Source organism: Meriones unguiculatus, chromosome 15 (genome assembly GCF_030254825.1).
Source record: "Meriones unguiculatus strain TT.TT164.6M chromosome 15, Bangor_MerUng_6.1, whole genome shotgun sequence".
NCBI classification, from domain to species: Eukaryota; Metazoa; Chordata; class Mammalia; order Rodentia; family Muridae; genus Meriones; species Meriones unguiculatus.
The window spans coordinates 51,268,825-51,290,645 of record NC_083362.1 but is presented as its reverse complement, the minus strand read 5'-3'; the positions used below and the strand labels follow the sequence as shown (position 1 = coordinate 51,290,645).

The following is a 21,821-nucleotide window of genomic DNA, read 5'->3' as shown; positions in this document are numbered from 1 at the left end:
AATCAATGGCATGACCTCAACTCAGAAAACTGAAATTCCTAGGACCTAACTTCCTCATCCGTAAAGTGGGGGGGTGGGGGTGGGGGTGGGAGAGGGGTCCACTTAGAGATCACTAAAACTAAACTTCCTTTCAGCTCTGACCTTTCTACACGCATCTGGACACACTGATAAAACCTGACAGCTGTTGTCATGGCACTGTGGTTTCTTAATTGGCCAGCTGGGGGAATCCTCAACAATTCTTATAAGCATGTGTCAGCTCGCATTCAAACCCAGATAGCCTGCCTTGCTATCTGCAGATTTGACAAATAACTTCTCCACATACTAGAGGAGGAAATGAAAGCCCACAGAGCATCTAAGAGCTGCTAGACTTCAAAGGGTTTTTAAGATAATGAAGACAGAATACAAACAATCACTTAGCCAGGCCACGCAAACAGGAAGACAATCCAACAACGGCACATCTCAGATGTTTAGGTAGAATAATACCTTCTTGGGTATGGAACCCAAGGTTACACCACACACATACTACCGTACCCACCGCCAGTGGGTACACACACATCATGAACTAAATGTTCAGACCTCAACAAAAGAAGCAGCAGACGGAATTTAAAAGTACTACCTATGTCTGGTACACAGTTTAGCTTTGTATTTAATTTTAAAAATCTCATGGAAAGTGGGAGGGGCAAGGATAAAGAAAATCACCTCAGAAATGTTAACTGACAGCCTATCCATTGTAACAAGTATGGATTACTTCGCTTGTTTCTCCTGTTGCAGGACTTATGACGTGCTACATATGTGCACAGCAGTCTCATATACCTGTGTGGGTGTGGCCCCAGACCCCTCACCCATATTCTGCATGCTTGCAGGAGCTACTCCTGGAGAACCTGGTCTAAAGGCTTGCTAGCCACGGAGTGACCTGAAGGATAAAGCCCGAGTCTCACAACAGATGACAACAGACAGCTCTTGGATACACCACACATGTGGGCAGTCAGAGGAGCAGATGTAGTTGGAAGAATGGCCCTTCTGTAGTATTTTTATGTGTATTCTAAAACACCAGTGTCAACACGTCTTCCGTCTGTAAGGTCGTCTTTAACCTGACCTGAAGTATCGGTTACAGAGATCAGCCAACTTATTTCACTGATAACTGAATCACAGCCTTTATTAAAGTCATTTTTCCAATTGTGTGTGCTTCAATAAGTTTGCCTTAATCCATACTTTGCACAGTCGCACCACTAGTGGGAAGTGCATCATTTGAATAGATCTTCGTCTTCATGAAGGTGACCGCATCCTCCATCTTTAGTTTTCTCAGCTCCCAGTTATTGATCTTCAAAACAAAACAAAAACAAAACAAACAAACAAAACAAAACAAAAAAAACAGCTTGTGAGGAAATGATAACATATAAAATAAAAGCTACTTTAGAGATCTAAGCACAAAGTAGTAGCAAGCCAGTTTTTAAAACTTAAATGTCACCAGGCAAATATTCATATACTGAATCTAATAAGTCTGGGAAGGAGGAAAGGAGTTAACACTGAGAAGTGTAAAACTTGAAGGGCTCTCTGAACATTGCAAAGTTATTTCCAAACTTAACCAGCACATTAGCAGAAGGAGCCACATCAAATCTTAGGGATGCTGTGCCCAGCCTCTGTTGGCTATTGGAGCACAATAATGGGAGGTCTGGGTGTGTGCACTTCACACAGTGTGCAGGGCCATATGAGAAGCGCTTACATAAAGCCAAAGATCATCACAAGGTCCAGGCTACTGACAGGGAGATGAGAAAGGCTGTTCAAGAAAAGCTGTGAAGCTGAGGGTCAAAGGGCAGCCTAAGAGAAGAATCTTCCAGGTTTCCAGGCAGCAAACATACACTGAAGAGTCTCACAGAAAACAAAAGCCTTAACATCATTCCTTATTCAGGGTAATCTGAAAATTGGAAGTGATTTCTTGTGTCTTAAATTCACTAAGGAAATGTATTATTTATTCTCTTCTTCATTAAAAAGAGATTAAGGCTGACCAGATACCACCTATAAACTCCCCAGTAGAAGACAATACCCAACTGAGTCGAAGCCAAGTCACGCACTAGAATGTTCCCTCTGACAGAAAACAACAGCTAAGTGACTTGCCATGGGGCTGACTGCCCCCCAGGAGCCCCAGTGACCACCTTCAGCCACAGCAGCTGGCAGCTGGGAGAGTGCACAGCACTCTACAATAGTGTACTCCACTGGGAGAGTACACGAACACAAGAAATCGTCCGTTCATATTTTTTTCTTACCAAGATCACATGGAAACCCATTACATTCAAATGTCGAATTTTCATGGCCAACAATCCTCTGGGGTGTTGTGAATTCAAACAGTAAACAGACTTAGGAACACACAGCACGGCTACTCTGAAAAGAAAACAACAGAACGTGAACAGTGATGGGGGAGTGTCTGGACTTTGCTGCACCCTGCTCTTGCGAGCTCAGGCCGAACTCCTCATGGTCTTTGTTCTTGCCACTTTTGTCCTTCACTTCTGTTACTTGGCCTCTGCGGACACCGCAGTGTACAACTACTCTGTAAACCCAAACCTGACATAATGTTTTACATAATTATGTACCAGCCTTCTTTATGAATGGCTTTCCTTTCTAAGGAGGAAAACTTCCTGACACAGAAACACCCCCTGTAAGGATTTCTGGGGCACTGCTAAGCTCTGACCCAAATATAATAATTTGGTAAAGCCAGTGGTGGAGGCAATGGCATATGCTATACAATCTTCCAACTTAAGACCAAACACAAGAAAAGTCTGTATGCAAAACAGAAAGCCATGCTTTCATTCTCATCATTCTCTGCTTTCTGAAAGTTTGTTTAGAGAACAAAGAAAATAACAAAAGATACGTGTACCCTTGTCTTCTCCTGGATACTGGCTTTCAGAAGAGAAGACCGCTCAGCTTTCACACTTCCCAGCACTTTATGCTGCCAAGTGCTATATTGCCATTTTATGTCAGAACCGTAGAGTCAGAGGAAATGCAACTTCAGTGGGGTCAGAGAAGGCTTTCTGAAGGGCACTTGGATAACATGACACTTAAAAATATAACTAAGGAATAAGCCAGACAGATGCAGAAATGGGAAAGGACAGAACACTGTGTGAACGGCTGGGATGAGCAGGTAAGAGTTTGAATCCTTAAAGACTTTTCCCACTCCTCTCGACCGTATGCATGAGCCTGTGTGGGAGAGTAGCATGGCATTAAGTTCCCTGGGGCAAATCATCTGACTCATCTTTGTGTGCCCCACAGGCCTAGCAGAACCTTCCCACAAAGGCTGACACAGCAGAGACGTGTGTGGAATGAATCCATGATCTTATGCTTCTCCTCAACAGGCAGGACATTGTTTTTCACGGTCTGACATATTTCTTCCAGAAGCGCACGAGTCAAGGAAATGACTGGGATTAGCTTTAATGTGCTCCGAGCCACAAACAACACTAATTATATGAAGAAAAGACCAGCAGGAAAGGTGAAAGAATTGGGGATTTGATGCCTCAAGTTTATGGTCACTGTATTATCTTGGCTGAGGTTTATACTGCTCCAATAGTTTCAATTATGTTAACATTGTCTTACTGAACTGTTATCTTTACATACTACTTTATTTAAAACATCTGATTCAGCAGGTGTTTCGACTCCAGTCTGTTGTATGCAGCCACATGCAGAAGATTCACATGTATGAAAGCCCCTGTTATACTGCAAGCTACATACATTGATAAGGTCTTTTTGATACTGCAATTTAATACAAAGTCTTTCTTTATTAAAAATTTAAATCAGAATGCCTAGCAAATGAGTATATATAAATTACCTCTTCATGTTTGTGGTAGAAGTTGAATCTCTATCAGAAAATGAAAATACTTGGGTTCTGTTAGCATCCATTCTGATTTCAAAATCTGAAAAAAAAATTAAATGTTGATATTAATTTCTCACACACTGCTCAAAGTGATTTCTATATATCAAAAGTCTAATACCAACAGCACCAGAAAAGAATGACAATATAACTAAAATAAAACTGAGAATGTATAATGTGGCAGACAATAATGTACAGATTTTACATGTAGAATTTTATTTATTTGTTATAGAATTAATTCTATAAGAACTATTGTTGTTGCCCTTTTCAAACAAAGCTCAAACAAAGAAGCTAGGATAGTTACTTTCCTAAAGTCACAGTACTAGGAAATTATAGAGCAAGGATCCAAAGACTAATAAACCCCGTGCCAGGCACGGGAAATTTCCTGAGTTGTTGGTCAGAGGAATCAAAGAGAGTCTTAAAGTAATATCAGCTATTGTGGTTGCCCTTTGCTGCCTCCTAGAACTTACAGGTAAGATCCTATTGAAGACACTACACATATAAGACTTAGGAGAAATTGAGCTAGAACTGATCTGTAAGCCTCCTCCCTAGCTCTCACTATCCAAAGGTCCTATGCAAGCTTCCAAGAGAGAAAGGCAGTCAATAGTCATACCAGATGTGAAGCCTACAAACAATAATGACCAGCATGGGAAGACAGCCCCAAAGGTGCAATAGTGGCACCTATGTCTTGGGGGAAAACAATACCTTTCTAGTTGGACTTAAGTCCTGCTCAATTGGAGGGGATCCTTGTCTAGTACTATAAACCTAGCCAACTACATGTGCCTGATGAGGTCACAGACTCTAGAGAAAAACCTTTTACTGCCACTTTCCTAAGTGTAATTTTAACTGTATCACACATACTTATTCTTCCCTACAGATAAGCTCAGATTTTCAAAGAAACTTCTTTGTAAAGAAGTGGAGACTCTTACAGAAAGCCACTACTCCAAACGCAGAGAACAAGTGACTGCGGCACGCCCAACCCCAGGTGGCCCATCTACAGAGCAGTCCCTACGTCTAAGGCTCAGGGAGCATCTCAGAAGAAGGCATAGGAAGACTGAAAGAACCGGAGGACCAGGGTATCTGCTGTGAGACAGTGTCTCTACACGTGACAGGAAATCTTAACAACATGGCCACTTAAATAAGACCCGCATGACACTACCACCAGCTGACATGCCAATATGGATGGGGAAAATCTCCCACAGACCTACCCCTAGATGGAGAACTACAAGCAGTTAATGACTGCTGAAGAAGAATCAATTTTCCCCAGGAACAAGCCTCCAGACAGGTTGTCTAGTCCCAAGTGGTCCGTGGTAAATAAAAACACAAACAAGCAACACTAAATAGACTTGGCAAGCTCTGTGTATATAAATAGATGTGCGTGTGTATAGATATAATATAGACACACATAATATATATGTGTGTGTGCGTGTACATATACATATAACAGTAATTAAGAAGCGGTCATGAATCTGAGAAGGAGTGGTGGGGCACAGGAATTGCAGGGGGAAAGAGATGGGTAAAAATGATGTAAATGTAGTACTCATGTTTGAATATCATCTCCTAATCTTTGGTCAGAACAAACAAAGTCAATTTTTAAAAAATGAAGGGAAACACATACCAATGTGATAATTATGTGGCAACTGAACATTTTTTGAGAAGCACCCTTCACCTTCAAGAAGGCTACTGAGCACCTCTGCAACCTTCTCGTTTGGATACGGCAGTGACGGTGGCAGCTGTGGCAACGGTACAGGAATACCTTTGTTATAAGCACTTTCATCAAGTTTCAGACAAGTATTCAAAACATGAAGTTTATGAATATTCTTCTCCGTGTCACCTAAAAATACAAAAGCAAACACAGGATGAAAACATTAATGCCATATTTGAAAATACTGTTGTATCTCTATTTCTAATCACCTCTTAGAATCCTTTTTAGCAATGCATATTAATAATGGGTTATATATGTATGCATATATATATATATATAAAGAACTTTGATCCTAGTTAACCCCATTACCTTCACTTTTCCTCCCCTCCCCTCTTTACTTTGTTCTATTTTTATTTAAAAAAAAAAAAAGGTTTTTTCATACAATATATTATGATCAGGTTTCCTCTCTCCCAACTCGCCCCCTAAATCCTCTCCATCCACCCCAACTCCATACCCTTTCTTTCTCTCTCTCTTTAGAAAACAAACAGGCAAACCACAGCAACAAAATAAAACAGAATCCTAAAAAAGAAAAGATATACAAGAAACACACACACACATAAAAGCACAAAATTAGAAACCACAATATACAAGCAACAGACTAGTAAGATTAAAAAAAAAAAAAAGAAGCCCAGACAAGAAAATATAAGACGAAGAATCTATTACAGTACTACTGAATGTTTCATTTTTTATTGGCATCTATTGCTGAGCATGGGGCCTACCCCTAAGTGTGGTTTGTATACCTATTGAGATTCCATTGGAGAAAACTAATTTTTACTTTGCAAATCGGCATCACTTGCAGACAGCTTTCTGATTAGGGATGGGGACTTGTGTCCTCTTCCCCTTCTTGATGCTGGAAACCCATCTGGCTTAAACCTTTACATACCCTGTGTGTTAACACCGTCTTTGAGAGTTCATGTGTGTGTTAGTTCTGCTGTGTTTGGAAGACACTGTTTCCTTGGAGGAAACCTTTCTGCCTCCTCTTCTGTATTAGTTCCCTGAACCCTGAAATGGGGGATTTGATGCTTCTTTATTTTCAGGGCTCTTTCAATGACACCTGGTTTTCTAGGTCTACATCAATGACCTGTATTTGCTAGTGTTTCACACTTTAAGCTATCTTTTTAACTGACTTGATGTGCCTGCCTCATTTTATAGGAGAGAAACTGTCCAAGAATTTAGGACTAGACTCCAGGTCCCCAAGTCTATTCTCCAAACACAGACTATTTTTTAAAATATCAGTATATGGGCTGACTCTTCACAACTCAATTTCAGGATTTTATAATCTTGTTTATAGACTGAATTATAGCTACTTTATTCTAAGATGTATTATTAAATTTTATACATCTAGCCAACTACTATTTTTCTTCTTTTAAAGTCAAGGACTTGGTATAACTTTATCCAGCACTTGGAAATTCCACGTTTGGGATGTAGAGGCAAATCAATATCTGTGATTTCCAGGGCAGCCTGGGCTACACAGATATGTTTTTTTTAAAAAAAAAAAAAGTCAATACTTAATTTGGTTTCAAGAATAAATAAATTCACTAATTTGGTACCTATTTGGTCTCTAGATCTAACAGCCTATCTCCTTGTTACAGACCAGGAGTGGCTGTTTCTAGGTAACTGGGGTAGGGTTTAGGTGGTATAGTGAGGAAAAGGAATGCAGACACCTCTAATCAAGACCACTCAGCTTTGAATATTATACATACAGTACAGGCTAAAAGAATAACAACTGTGCAAATCTTATTCCCTCCTTTCCCCTGCATTAGCTTTGTCACCAGAGGTGGCTCTGTGGGTTTGTAGTCTGATACCTGACCTTTGACTTCTCCATTAGCAGCTGTACTCAGCAACATTGGCTTTGTACAATTGGACTAATACTGTTTTAAAAATTCCACTCAGAATGACAAGGTGACATACTACCTACCTGAAGTCAGCAGTTCATTGATGATACCTTTTTTGATAAGCTGGTTAATAGGAGCCAGGGGGAAATAATTCATCATGCAGAATGAATGCACAGCACTCAATAGGTTTTCAGAAGACATGTGGTGAAGACAGCCAGTCAGAGCACTAGCCATAGCTTCCAAGAACCTTTTGGGGAACAAAGGAAAGTCACATTTCAAATAAACTTATAAGACAAGGTCATAGAAGAGCTGATTCCATGCAACAAATTCAAGGTCCCTGAGTAATGCAAAGAAATGAGATGAAACAATCAGACTTGTAAATAAGCATATACACAGGGCAGGACATGGCTAGCTCTCATGGTAAGTGTACGTATCCAATAAATGACTACTGTGGATGTACTGCATAAAAATGTTTTATAGGCTTTCAATCATTTCACTCCTATTAAAACTCTATGGGGGTAGTAGTAGTATTATTCTCATAAATAAAGATGAGTGAACAGGCTCAGAAGTTGAATAACTCATCCATGAACTAATTACAGGGGATGGGCAAGAAACAGAGACAGTTTAAGAACCTAAATGGTCAGGCACCAGAGCCTTTTACTGTTTACACAGTTTCACAAGGCCTGGAATGCCACTGCAATTTTATAAGCAATTAAAAAATCCTAGCTATCAAAATTCTTGGTAATGACTTACAAGCCTAACCCTACCATTCACAGCTACTGCTGCGCAGCACAGCACAGCCGCTAAGCACAGATGGAGTGGGAGGGTGACACTTTGGGGAGGTGACACTGTTGATGAATGGCAGACTTCCCCTGAATGCAGGTTAAGTCTGACTCTCAACGCATATGTTATCCTTAGCATAACACAGGAGAAAAAGAAAAAAGTAAGTCACACAGAGTACCATGACAGGGGGGAAGGGAGCTCCGGGGAGAATTTGAAGGGTAGATGCACTAGGAAAGGGAAGATCATCTGAATGGAGCATGGGGCTCTGTGTGACAGTGAGAACAGGGATGCTGACAGCAAGGGCAAGCATGCCTAGGAAGACGGCACAGACTGACAAAACTGTGCAAGCCAATGTTTGAGGTCAACTGGGCAGTCTCAGTAGCCAGGAAGGCAGGAAGGCCCGTGAGGTTAAAAGAACTGAAGTACCCCGGAACAGGAGCAAGTGAGAAAACAGAGAGGCAGGAGTATTAAATTGGGAACTGACTGCACCAGGGTTCATGCAGCGGCCACAGCAGTATGTAATCCATTTTTTGTTATAGTACGAAAGCTAAGAGAAAAACTTCCTAATACAATCATTAAAAAGTTAATAAATACACAATCTTAAAAATATAAATTGTAAAAATCAATACCAAAGAGTAGGGGAGCATAAAATTGTCCAACTTTTCTATGCGACTAAAGTCATGAGCCTGAGCCTAAACTAAGTGCTGTAAGAGCACGCTGTATAAGACTTACAGTAACCAGAAATAATACACCAAAGACACATAAAGGAGGCATTGCAAAGACATGCAAAAGAGAGGAAACAGAAAAAATAACAGGAAACAAAACAACAATAGTAAACCTCTCTCTACCAATTAAAGCTTTAAATGTATCTGGACTGTGATCATTAATCGTCATTGTCGACTGGGCAGCATGTATAGTCACCACAGAAACACACCTTTGAGTGTGTCTATCCGTATTTTCAGAAAAGCTGAACGGAGAAGAGAAGATACCCACCCTCAATGTGAGCAACACCATCCTATGGCCTCAGACCCCGGACTAAACAAAAACATGAGAAAGCTATTAATTACACAGTAGCCTTCATCTCTGCTTCCTGGGTGTGGATGCCATATGACTGGCCTCATGTTCCCACCACAATGACTTCCCTCTCTGTCATCAGCTGTACTCTCAAACTGCGAGCCAGAGTCAACCTTAAGTTGTTTATTGTATATTTTGCCACAATGAGAAAGCTAATGCATGTATTGAACTCCCCAATTAAGAGATATAACAGAGCTGAACAGATAAGAAAATAAATGAGCACTAACTATATACTGTGTACAAGGGGCTCACAATAGACTGAAGGACACACATCTGAAATTGAAAAAAAAAATAGAAGACACAACAAACGGTGACCAAAGAAGAGCAGAGGTGGTCATATTTACATTAGGAAAAAAAAAAAACAAAACACAGATTTTAAGTGAAAAAAGTGTCATTAAAGACAAAGACAGTCATTCTAATAGAAGTGTCAACTCATTGTGAAAGTGGGACAGTTTACAAATGCATAAGGGTTCACCATCAGGAAACACACCTATAGCAAAAATACATCTTCCGGACAGACAGCAATAGGACAGTAATGTCAGAGATTTTGCCCTTCGTTCAATAATCCTCAATGCAGAAATGAAGACAGAGAAGCTGACCTGGACTGCACTCAAGATGGCAATGCTGATAGAGAGACTACCCACTTGACAGCATCAAACAGACTCTTTCTTAAACATATGCGATACAAAATGCATGTAAGGTCTCCACACAGCTAACACATTTAAGTATAAATCTTACTAATATCGGTTCAGACTTCAACACAGTAAGTTAGTCGTCATGAACAAATGGAAAACTGGAAAACTCATAAAGGTAAAATTATTCAACATACCTACAGAAATCCAACAGAAAATTAGAAAGAAATCTCAACAAAGCCACAGTACACCAAAGTAACAGTATTCAGAAAAGACAGTACCAATGGGAAAGTTTGCAGTAATAAATGCTACCTTTAAAAAGAATAGCCAAGTAAACCTTAACTTAAACCAGGAAACTAGAAAAAGAGGCTGACGAGATGGCTCAGCAGCTCCAAGCACAGGCTGCTCTTGCAGAGCATCTGAGTTCCGTTCCCAGCACCCACATGGTGGTACACAACTGTCTGTGTTCTAGTTCCAGGATCCAACTTCTTCTCCTGGCCTCCACAGGTACCAGGCACACATGAATTATACATACATACATATGTGCAGGCAAACCCATACACATTAAATGTAAATAAATGTTTAAAAGAGAGGAGACTAGAAACAGCACAAACCAAAGCCAGAGTTAGTAGAGGAAGAAAGTAATGAAGATTTAAACAGAAATGAACACGAACCGTGGGGAAAGATCAACCAAAATAAGAGCTGGTGAACCAGCAACTAAACTAGGGAAAAGACCTATTTGAAAGTAGAAACGAGAACTGAGACAATCCCACTAATGCCACAGACATACTGGAAGGGGCTGGAGAGGCCAATTAGTTGGTGCAATGCTGAGCATGCATTGAAGCCTCAAGCTCAATCCCTAGTACCACATTAACTAGGCACTGTGGGGCATCCCTGTAATCCCTGACATCTGGGGAGGCTGAGGTAAGAGGGTCAAAACTCCAAGGCCAGCATGGGCTACAAAGTTAGCCCAAGTTAAAAACAAAACAAAACAAAAACAATTGCATATAACCTATGTACATCATCCTATATGCTTAAAATCATCTTTTAATTATAATATCTAATCTTTTGATTAAATCTTTTGGTTATAATGTCTAATACCATGCAAATTCTATACAGATAGCTGTGATACTACCTTTCACGGAAAAATGACAATGAAGTCTGTACATGTTCAGCCTCTCTTCCCTAACACACACACACACACACACACACAAAAGGAGTCTAATAAAAAAGGAAAAAATAGTTTGCTAACAAACTGGTAGCCAAGAAGAAATAAATGCATATACAACCAAATTAGATTAAATCATGGAGAAAAAGAAAATCAAAATAGACCAACAATAAATATGGAGATTGACTTACCAATAAAATCCTCACCAAGAAAATCTGGAGCTGGGGGCAAAAGCACACACCTGTAATCCCAGCACTCAGGGAGGCAGAGTTCTCTGTGAGTTCAAGGTCAGCATGGTCTACAAAGGTTTAATTTTATTTTTTATGCACATAACCAGTTTTCACAGAATTTTTGAAGACACTGTCCTTTCTCACTTGTGTGCTCTTGTTTGTTTTTATGCAGAACTGCTTTGTCTTCTTAACCTTACCACCACAGCTTTGTAATATTTTCTGAGGTAGAAAGGTCCAGCCTAGCACTTCCCAAGATGCCTAAGAGAATTTGGACAACTTGGTTTCCATATGAATTTCAGAATCACATTTTTCTTTGTTGTGTAAAAATACTGTTGGGAGTTTGACAGAGATTGCACTGAACCATTGAGTCACTGCAGATAATACGGACAATTTAACTGTGTTGGCTTCCAGTCTACGGATAAGCAATGTCTTTCCATGTTTTATTTGTGCCATCTTTAATTTCTTTAACCAGTGTTTTATAGTTTGTAGGGTGTAAGTCTCTCATATCCTTGGTTCCGTTCGTTCCTGCTGTTACTCTTTCTGATCTTATTATAAGGGAGACTGGACAGCTCGTTAGTGTACAGAGATAAAGTAGATACTCCGTTTCTGCTTTGAACCATATTTGTGCACCTTTTCTTTACCTTTTTCTACTTAATTATTTATGTACCTAATTATTTGTATTTATTTATTTCACCTTAAGCTAGAACTTCAAGTACTATATTAAATAGAAGTGGACAAGAGGAGGCATTCTTGCCTTATTTATGAGTTTTTCACCATTTAACATGCTACTGATTATATGGGCCTTTCACGTGTGAGTTATTATATTGAAGTACATCCCTTCCATACCAAATATATTGGGAACATTCATCACAGAAGGGTGTTGAGTTTTTTCAAGTGCTTTTCTTCATTCTCTCTTCTGTATTAAGGTGAAGTGTGATTTCTCTCTTAATCCTGTATTCTGTTAACGTGGCTTGTAACATTAATCAGTGGCATGTGCTGAGGCTCCCTGGGTCTCACTTGTTCATGGTCTATGTATGATCCTTTTTCACGTGGTATCGAATTCGGTTTGCTAGTGTTCTGTTCCCATTTGGCATGTGTGGCTAGCTTTGGTGTGAAGATAATGTTTGTTTGTCTTGTGAGTTCAGCAATGTTCTCTCTTCTGCAGATTTATATGAGTTTAAGAGAGTTATGTTCATTTAATTATTCTCCTTTTAAAACATTTGCTAGAATTCAGTGCTCCGCTCCTGAACCTTTCCATTGTTGAGAGGCATATGAATGTTTTGCCCACATGTATGTATGAGCACCACTGAGCCACCTTGCCAGCCTTCCTTTTTTTTTTTTTTTTCTGGTTTTTGAGACAGGGTTTCTCTGTGTAGCCTTGGCTGTCCTGGACTTTACATAAAAATAAACTTAAAATTGATTAAACATAAAACCTAAACTCCTAAAACTCCTACAAAAATTTATGGAAAATCTTATTTTATCACATTGTACAGAACAATGATTTTTAGACTATGATATAAAAAGTACAGTCAACAAAAGCAGAAATAGTCCAGGGACAACAGCAAACTAAAAATCTTCTGCCAAGCAAAAGTCAACAGAATCAAAGAAGGGCAGAGAATATCTGCAAACTGCATACTCAACAGGGAATTACTATCTGAAATATAGAAGGAATGCCTACAATTTAACAGCATAAAGACATGACCAGAAAACTGACAACGAACATAGGAGACAAATCCCAGAGTGCACACTCAGGGCACAGCTGTAAGGAAGTACGCTCAACACAACCAGCAGTCAGGAAATGCAAACCCAAAGCAGGAAGAGATGTGCCCTCACACCGAGCAGGATGCCCATAAAAGCAACCCAGGAGGACATAAAGCAACTGGAGCCAGCCCACAGCACACGGTGCATGCTGTGGGGGACACAGCCCCTCCACGCTATGCACACTGTTGGTAGAAAACTACTTAAGTCAGTGAGGAATCCTCAAAAATTAAAAACCCAAATATAAAAGGGGGAGTCTACCATACGGTCTCTTGATCCATATTTAGGGATAGTTTTTTTGTTTGTTTGTTTTTTTGTTTTTGCAACGAAAGTCTGTCTGTAGCCTAGGCTGGCCTCTAACTCACAGCAATCCTCCTGTCTCACCTTTCCAAGTGCTGGGATTACAGGTAGGTACAATTACCACAGCAAGTTTTCCAAGTATATTTTGGTTTACAAGAACTGAAATCAGGATCTTAGCAGGATATATACACTCTCATGTTCAACACGAAAGTCAATATATGTTAAGCACCTAAATGCTCATCAGCAGACAAATAAACATAACATAGTATAAAAATACTGGGATATTAAGTAGCCTTGAAAAAGAGAAAAATTCTTCCATTTGATGTTATACAGATAAAGTTGGAGGACGCTGCGTTAGGTGAATAAGCTAGCCTAGACGGGCACATGACACATACTACAAATCCAAAAGCAATAGCATAAAGGCAAGAAGGGGGAGGCAGGGGAAGAGAGAGGTGTTGTTCAGCAGGGATGGGTGACGTGTGAAGGGGGAGGCAGCGTCACGGCTGTGCTGTGCCCAGTCAGTAATACTGTACCACTTGAAAGAGTGCTGGGAGAGCACCTCTCATGTGCAGAACCCTACCACAGTAACAAATGAACAGATAACAAATAGAAAATAAATTTACAGAAACATCTGTCAACTTTTGGATGAAGTTAACAAGAACAAGTAAGTTAGGAGTTAATAGTGAAAAGTGGTCAAGTTCAAAATGTTCATTCCTACAATGAATAAACAACTGAACAAAGGAACAAGTATGAGAAAGAAACCCAAAGGCAAGACTCTGTTCAACTATATAAATAAATGCTGCTGTATTTCTAGACGTGGAGGTGGCTGTGAACGCAGTCACTAACGTGTTAAGCCTGAGACCAGCAATCATTTCTGTAAGCACTGTGTGACGACGAGAAGGAAAATGGTACGTACTCTCTGTTCTGGCCTTTGTGGGCGTGATTGAGAGAAGAATACACGTGAAGGATAGAAACGATGTTCTTCATGTTTAGAGAGCCAGGCTCCTCTATTACTTTCTCCATAAGCTTGTCCATCAAACCAGAAGGTCGAAACCCAAGAGTTTCAAATAACAAGAGGAGAAAGATAACCTTAAAAATAGAAGGGAGGAGAAGTTACTCAAAAGCTAAAATATGCTACTCTTTAAGTTTTTAAATCTCAAAGAACTTATGTAACAAAATGCTACCTTCAAAGGAACAATTATAGTTTCCTTTTGTTCTTTAATCCAATATCAACTTAATGAGCAGTCTCTTGAAACTGAGAACCAAGACATACAATGATTTCCACATCGCATTTAAAATCCTTTCTTTGGAGATGAGGGAGGGAGGGAGGGACTAGGAGGGAATGCGGGATCGGGACACGGCTGGGATACAGAGTTAATAAAATGTAACTGATAAAAAAAAGAAAAAGAAAAAAAGAAAAAAATAAATAAAATAAAATCCTTTCTTACTTGTCTTTCATATGAAAGATCTGAAAACTGTGCCTTTTCTGAAGTTTTCAAGATAGATAACTTCTATCTTGAAATACTCCCACTTCCAAACACTGCCTACATCCTCATAGACATGATATTTCAAACACGTTTTTCTTTTTTTTTTTACCAATAAACTGGCCTTGAGCTTGCAGTCCTCCAGCCTCAGCCTTTGAAGACGCTGGGATCACAGCTTTGTGCCATCATGCCCCGCTGGATTGTCTGACTCAAGCCTAATATGATGCAAATATTTTTCCTAACATTCCCTGTCTTTTCAGATTTTTAAAAAATTAGTATATAAAGAATTATATTTCATTATGGCATTTTTAAACAAAATTTCTTTCTAAAACTCAAAATTTCTGTATCTTTTTATCAATTTATGGATGTCACATATCATGATTAAAACAAACTTCACTTCTAATTTTCATGTGGCTAATATTTTCCACATGAATTATTGTCTCTGAAATCAATTTTCATAATAAACTCAAAATTCACCTTACTCTCTTAACAAACTGAACCCAAAGACTGGCTGCTCAGTCTCCACCTACTTCACTAGAAACAGTAAGTTTTACAGGGTGCATTCAAACATGAGATTGCTACACGTGATTCCTGAAAAGCTGTTACTCCAAAGAAAACAACACACAAGATCATGAAGTAATAACATTTGACTCTTCAAAACCTGTAAGTCTGCCACACTTAATTATTTAGACCCATCTTTATTGTTCAATAGCCAACAAGAAGATAGGATACACAATGCTAAATAGCATTTCTATAGAAATGCTAAATGTAGGAAGAACTTTCTACAATGTCATTTTCTTTAGGCTAGAAAACTGATGGAAGATTGACTGCTCTATCAGTGAGTAACTGGAGAAAGCTAAGGAGCTGAGCTAACTTAACATTGGAATATTTTGATACCAACTTCTATAAAGCAGAGAGAAACATTAAAACAAGCAAATGAAGAAGTTTCCTGAAACCTTCTCAGGGATACCCTGTTACAGGATATCTGATCCACTTTGAACCCCAAAACTGTGAATTGTAAAACCCTGTTTCTTGTTGGGTGTGGTTCAGCCAACCCTGGCACACACCTTTAATCCAAGAGCATTATGTACACAGGATTTAATAAAATTAACTCTAGATCAAGGCAGAGCTGACAGGGACTAAAGAATAGGAGGGACTTTGAGTTGAGAGATATTTAAGACAGCATGAAGAGAAAGGAGCTTGAGTGCTCTAGCTTTCGAGCTTTAGCTCTCTGGTTTTTTGGGCTTTTTGAGCTTTGAGCTAGCAAGCCTTTGGCTTTGGGTTTTTGGGCCTTTTCCTTCTGAGCTGTCAACTGAGCTAGTGAGACTTTTAGGCTTTTTCCATCCAGACCTGAGCTGAGAAGGAAGGTCAGCTGAGTGTTTTCTCTGCCTCTCTGAGCTAGCAGGTTTTCACCCCAGCATCTGGCTCCTGAGTCTTTATTTGTAAAATAGAACAGTTGGGATTTTCATTCTTTAATAACAATACCCCCACCTGAAACTCACTTGTTTCAACTTCCAAATGTCAAAAGTTGTAGCCACATAATCTGCTATGCTCTTGAAGAGATCTTCATTTTGGTATCGAAGGTGTTTACAGGACTGCAGTATGCCGATCAATACTTTAAAAGGACATCCATGGATATTATCTTTAAGAATGAGTTAAATAAATAAGCATTACCAGATGGTTTTGAACACAAGATTCAAAATACTCAGTACATTCTTTGGGGGAAAAATAACATTGCATTTTGAAGGAAAACAAAACTATAGGCAAATATAAAATTTACATGTAGCTGACCATCAGTTATGCATCATAACAGTCAAGGGCTGAAAGCAAGTAATAGGTCAGACGTGGCAGATTAGACAGGAAAAGCCCTCCTTACCTATGACCACTTTACTGCATTCATTCAGAAGGACAACAGAGCGGTGATCCATGGCAGCTAATACTTCAAACATGTGCTGACTATTTACGACAGAAAATCTGCCTAACTCCTTCAAGGCTTTCATCTACAGAAAACAAACTTGCACTTAATTATCATTGAAGAAACAAGGATAAAGCTTAAGAAAGATGACTGATAGACAAATATAGAAGTAGGTGTGTGTGTATATATGCAAATACAGGTATGTTTACACATACAGACAGATATGCCTTAATTCATTTCAGCAAAGCTAAACCCAAAAACATAGGCATGTTCTCCTCAAAGATAAGTTTTTTCAAATTTCACCCACTAGAGAAAGGCCAGGTGTTTACCTCCAATTTCTTCTTTAGAGCAAGGGGTGTGTCTTTCCCGATACATTTCATCACAGTTTGTAATGTGAAGATATGGTCTATCTTCCAAACTTGCTGATCAACTAGGATTCTGTCATTAGACACAAGAAACAGGATAATCCTAGAATCTCCAAACCAGAAATCTGAAAATTTCATTTGGTCCAGCCCTATTTGGAATTGGCCAGGAATATGAAATCCACAGACATGGTCTCCATGGTGTAAGCACTTAGGAAGGATCTAAATTATTCCAGTATATCTCCTCTTACATTTCTGTATTGTTTTTATTAACTGACAAATCACATCAGACTAAAGGTATCCTCTTAATTCACCCTAATCAGATCAGCTGAATCAATGTTATATCTTTTTAAGATAAGCCAGTGTAATGTAATCCCTGCAGTGCCCAAATAACTCTTCAGAACTGAGGGTACTTGTCAGTTCTCCTTCCACCTTCCACCAGTACTAGAGTCTAAGAAAAACTAACCCAATGGCGTCATATACTTTTCTAAAGTAGGAACTTTAAAAGTACTATCTTCAGCTTTACATCATTCAGAATTGGGATTTTAAGTTTAATAAAGTATTAACTTCCACTAATGCATACTTTATCCATGCCTCCCAAAAAAAGGAATTCAATTTTCATCAGGCCTTTTAATTCCTCAAACAAGGACCACAGTGAAAAGCACGTGAAGAAAACCTAAGGTTCTTACTGTATTGCCGCTCGAAGCGCATTCACATTCAAGCAGGGCTCCATTGGCTCTAAAGCGGTTGACAGAACTGACAGACATCTCTCGTCACACTCATTGATGCGCTCCTATTAAAACACAATTACAAATACAGCAGGGTTGAGGAGATGTACACTAGTTCTCCCAAGTAAAACCTCTCAACTCATGTTTGCAAAGGACTAAGGACCAGACTAGTAATTCACAAAGTCCACAATAAACATCTATTCTTGGAAAAAAGAGGTGACAATTCAGTGGCTTTTCCAAATAACTGACGCATAACCTTTATACACCAACACATTCTTATGTGTCGTTGGAAATCCATTTGATATTGACTACATTCTTTTGCTTGCGAAATAACTTTCATTAAACGTATTTTTACCCCTCCGTGGGCCCTGAAGCCATTAAGACAGTATAGGAGAATAATAGAACAGCTCCTGGAGTGTATAAGTCAATTGCTCTGCTAAATGAACCCTGGAAGACTGTCCTTACAGTTTCCACATAGCCTTCTCTGAGGACCATGCTACAACTGCCCCATGGATCTTTTTATTCACATGGCCCTCTGCATTTTGCCACTGCTACCTGGACCTCCGTTAGGGTAATAGCTTATTCCAGAAATGGCAGGGACAATCTGGAACAAGAACAGTAATGACACAGCTTCTCTAGGTCCCATTAATTTAACCATGACCCATCTATTAAGAGTAGGACCATATTCAAGGAAGCCTTTTGCTCTTTGCTAGAGTGGTACAACAAAACCATTTCTTATAAAGTTTTGAGTCAGAACTAGATGATATAATGCTTTAAGTAGATAAAGCTGGAAGTGGATTGGGGAATGGTTTCATTCCCATGAGTCTCATTCTCTCTAGACAGGGAGATAGACAGACAGATAGATATCCTGTGACATCTTCTGTGAAAGGTAAGGCTACTTGACTCAGATTCACTGACAACACACTGTCCTTTCATCTCTGGCTAAATGTTTTTAGCCAGAGATTATTGTGCCACATTACTGAGGCACAATCCCATGCCCATTTTCTGACTTCAAAGTTCCCAGCGAGGATGCTACACAGTTATGAATGTCCAAGGTCTAGTACAAAACTGAATCACTGTCAGTGGAAACTGGCTCCAAACAATCATTTTTAAATGATTACATAAGGAATACCTACCAAACAAGCACCTACCAAGCAAACTGCTATTCTATAGCTTACAAAACCACAAAATTTAAAAGTTCTTGCTTGAGGACATATGAACCAAGTTAACATAAAAAATTTTAAATTCATACATCTATAAATTCAATTCATGAACTGAAGTGGAACAGAGTATATGACAGATTATCTCCAGGAAGTGAATGTATTTTAAGACACTATTTAATTATTGAGTTTAGGAATCATATTGCCACTCTTAAAAAGCAAATGATTACTACTGGTGCCATACAAGTGACATCAAGCAAGTTCCTCACACCTGTGGAACTGAAAATGCAAACCAGCATGTCAATTCCTGTCTTAAAACTCTCCAATGGACTACTGTGCCTACTGGGCAAATACAAACTCCGCCAGGCATAAAAAGTTTTTCACAATTTTGCTACTATCTTTTTCAGCTCAAATCCTTGCCCCACACCACATACATAATTAATTTCTTACCCAACCCAACCCTATAACCCCCCAAAGTCATCTCACCACCATTCTTTACTTCAGGTGCACCAAACTATTTTACCTTCCTAAACTAGTCACATTTTCGCATTGGATGTCAGCCATGTAATTTCATAAATGCTAGCTGTTCCATAGACATTGACTTTGTATCCTTCTCCCAATCTTATTTTAATGTTTTGGAGACAAAAGCGAGATTGGAAATTCTATTACACACTCTCACATGACCCTATATTCTTCCTCATTTAACTAAGAGCTCTCTAAGCATTGTGATAACTGCACTGAGTGTTCAGCACAGTGCCTACAACACAGTATGAGTCATTAAAGGAATGCTGATTACCACTCACTCCTGTAAGTGCCTGCAAATACATCTCCCAGTTTAGACTGTAGGAGTCATGATTATAAGGAAGTACGTACTCTATCTCTTAGAGCAATGTGGTACCTTGCACATGGCTGACACCCAATATATATTCACTGTGTGACTAAAGGAATCCATTAGCTATTAACCAAGCAACTTGATATCATTAAGTCTGTTTCCTAATCTTAATCCTGTAAGGAGGATTAAGATTACGTAAGGGAAACACTAGTTCACCTCCATTCCTTTCCCTTGGACCTTCAACTACCCAACCTTCCTTTGCATCTCTCTTCTTTCCCACTTAACCCTAGAGAAGGTAAGTGGGACAGGCTTTCACAAATTTCCAAAGCAAAATTATTTAACTTAAGATCTCCTAGCCGTATAATATTTACTACAAAAATGCACATAAGACATATCTTCTGCTGATAGTCTTCTAAGGAAGCTATACACCTCTACTTCCTGACTCCTTCAAAATATGTGAAACACGGTAAAGCCCCATGTGGGTGTCCCTGTTTCTTACCTGAATCGTCCTCAGCAAAGTCTGTACCATAAGAGAATTCTGAGGGACTCCCAGCTTTACCATAGCGTTAAGACTGAACAAGAGGTGGTTATAGTGCATGATCTTGACTTCTCTCATCATTTGATCACACAGCTGGTTAAAGGCAGGGTGCCTGAACATCAGCTGTACTTCAAAGCGCCTCTTGTCTTCAGATACCCTTTTGGCAATTGTCCACATTGCTAAGAAATAGATGCTACCAGGAAACGTAGGTGCTTTTGAAAACGTGTCCAGCACATCACTTAGAGAGTTACACTCCTGGGCCAGCTTTCCATGATTCACGGGGGTTGGTCTCATTTTCTTGGTGAGCGCATCTTCACTGGAGGTATGATGCAAGTTTGTTTTCATCAAATCATGCTCAGATGCCCCATCAGAGGCAAAAGAATGCTTTGAGTCAAAAGACAGTCTTTTAGGACAAAGTATTCTGTCTAGTTTTAAAACAGCAGTATGGCTTATGCCTTTGGTTTGAGTACAACCATCTACTGACTTCAAAATAAATGTACCTCGAAAGAGGTATCGAGCAGATGGTTGCAATCCCTCATCAAAACCATTTAGCACGTGGTTTCTTGGGTTCCATTTTGAATGAATAACTTCTGGTTTGCAAAACCCCAGAGGATTTATCCTCAAAGCTCTGCTTCTTGGAAGTAAAGTACTGAACTGTCTTATGTTCCATAACAAGGAATGTGCTTTGTTATTCATTTTGCTATCCACTGACACACTTTCAAATAGTGAAGATCCAACGAAAGTTAACTTCTTACTAAAAGGGAGCATATGGTGGTGGACTTGCCTGTAAGGAAAGCATGAATAAAAGAAATAATAGTTTAAAACTGTTGCTTAAATAAGAGAAATGTATCTAACAGGAGCTCTATATTAAAATAGTAAAAACACATCCACTTTCAACGCGTACATTGTGAATAAAGTAGCGTCTTTAAACTAAATAAAGAAGGATTTATCGCGTAGGTGTAGCTAAAGTAGCTTCTATAGATAGATAGATAGACAGACAGACAGACATTCAATAAATCTTCGTCGGCTAACTTCGTTAACATAGTTTTGGGGCCTCCATTGATCTAGCCTTAGCCAAAAGCAAACTGTTAAGAAAACGTACTTGGACAAGACAGCCTTGCTTAGACAAGAAAGAAAAAAATTAAAACGATGTTCTTTGTATTTGAAAAGCTACAATCAGCCAGCCTCATTAAGATCCCGAAACCGGTGCCAGCATCCTTCAGCAACCGAGCCACTCAGCATCAACACGCCGCCCTAAACTTAAAACCAAGGCCACTTCTCAAACGTCTATCCACCGGGTAAAGAGACTAACACGACACCGCCCCACGACTCCGCTTACGCTCGCCATGCACTCGCCTTAGAACAGAACCCTGTGGGCATTCACGGGCGCAGCCATGACAGTTCCTCCCTGAGCGGCGCGTCTGGTGACGTTTTACGGGTTCTCATGTAGGTCAAAAT

At 39.4% G+C, this 21,821-nt stretch overlaps 1 protein-coding gene across 2 annotated transcripts; it reads right to left on the bottom strand.

Moving 5' to 3' along the window:
• Positions 1 to 1,135: 1,135 nt before the first annotated feature.
• On the bottom strand, positions 1,136 to 21,803 carry Fastkd2 (FAST kinase domains 2). Of its 2 annotated transcripts, none has more exons than XM_021664804.2 (12): positions 21,720 to 21,803; positions 20,325 to 21,147; positions 17,795 to 17,898; positions 17,073 to 17,181; positions 16,705 to 16,828; positions 16,331 to 16,470; positions 14,261 to 14,433; positions 7,483 to 7,646; positions 5,478 to 5,693; positions 3,818 to 3,902; positions 2,265 to 2,379; positions 1,136 to 1,321 (listed from the first exon to the last, which is right to left on the bottom strand). In XM_021664804.2, the coding sequence occupies exons 2-12, from the start codon at positions 21,129 to 21,131 to the stop codon at positions 1,202 to 1,204; spliced, it is 2,157 nt and encodes a 718-aa protein (XP_021520479.1). In that variant the 5' UTR covers positions 21,132 to 21,147; positions 21,720 to 21,803; the 3' UTR covers positions 1,136 to 1,201. The 2 variants fall into 2 exon arrangements, with proteins under 2 accessions (XP_021520479.1, XP_021520480.1); XM_021664805.2 differs by lacking the exon at positions 21,720 to 21,803 and adding an exon at positions 21,466 to 21,696.
• Positions 21,804 to 21,821: the final 18 nt, after the last annotated feature.

What these genes read in the sequence shown, in the direction of transcription:
- Fastkd2 (XM_021664804.2), bottom strand. Translation starts at nt 21,131, where the DNA reads ATGCTCCCTTTTAGTAAGAAGTTAACTTTCGTTGGATCTTCACTATTT. An exon ending in GCGCTTCGAGCGGCAATACA is followed by an intron (nt 17,182 to 17,794) that starts GTAAGAACCTTA and finishes GTCTAATGACAG; the next exon opens with AATCCTAGTTGATCAGCAAG. An exon ending in TGGGTTTCCATGTGATCTTG is followed by an intron (nt 1,322 to 2,264) that starts GTAAGAAAAAAA and finishes TTTGTTTTGAAG; the next exon opens with ATCAATAACTGGGAGCTGAG.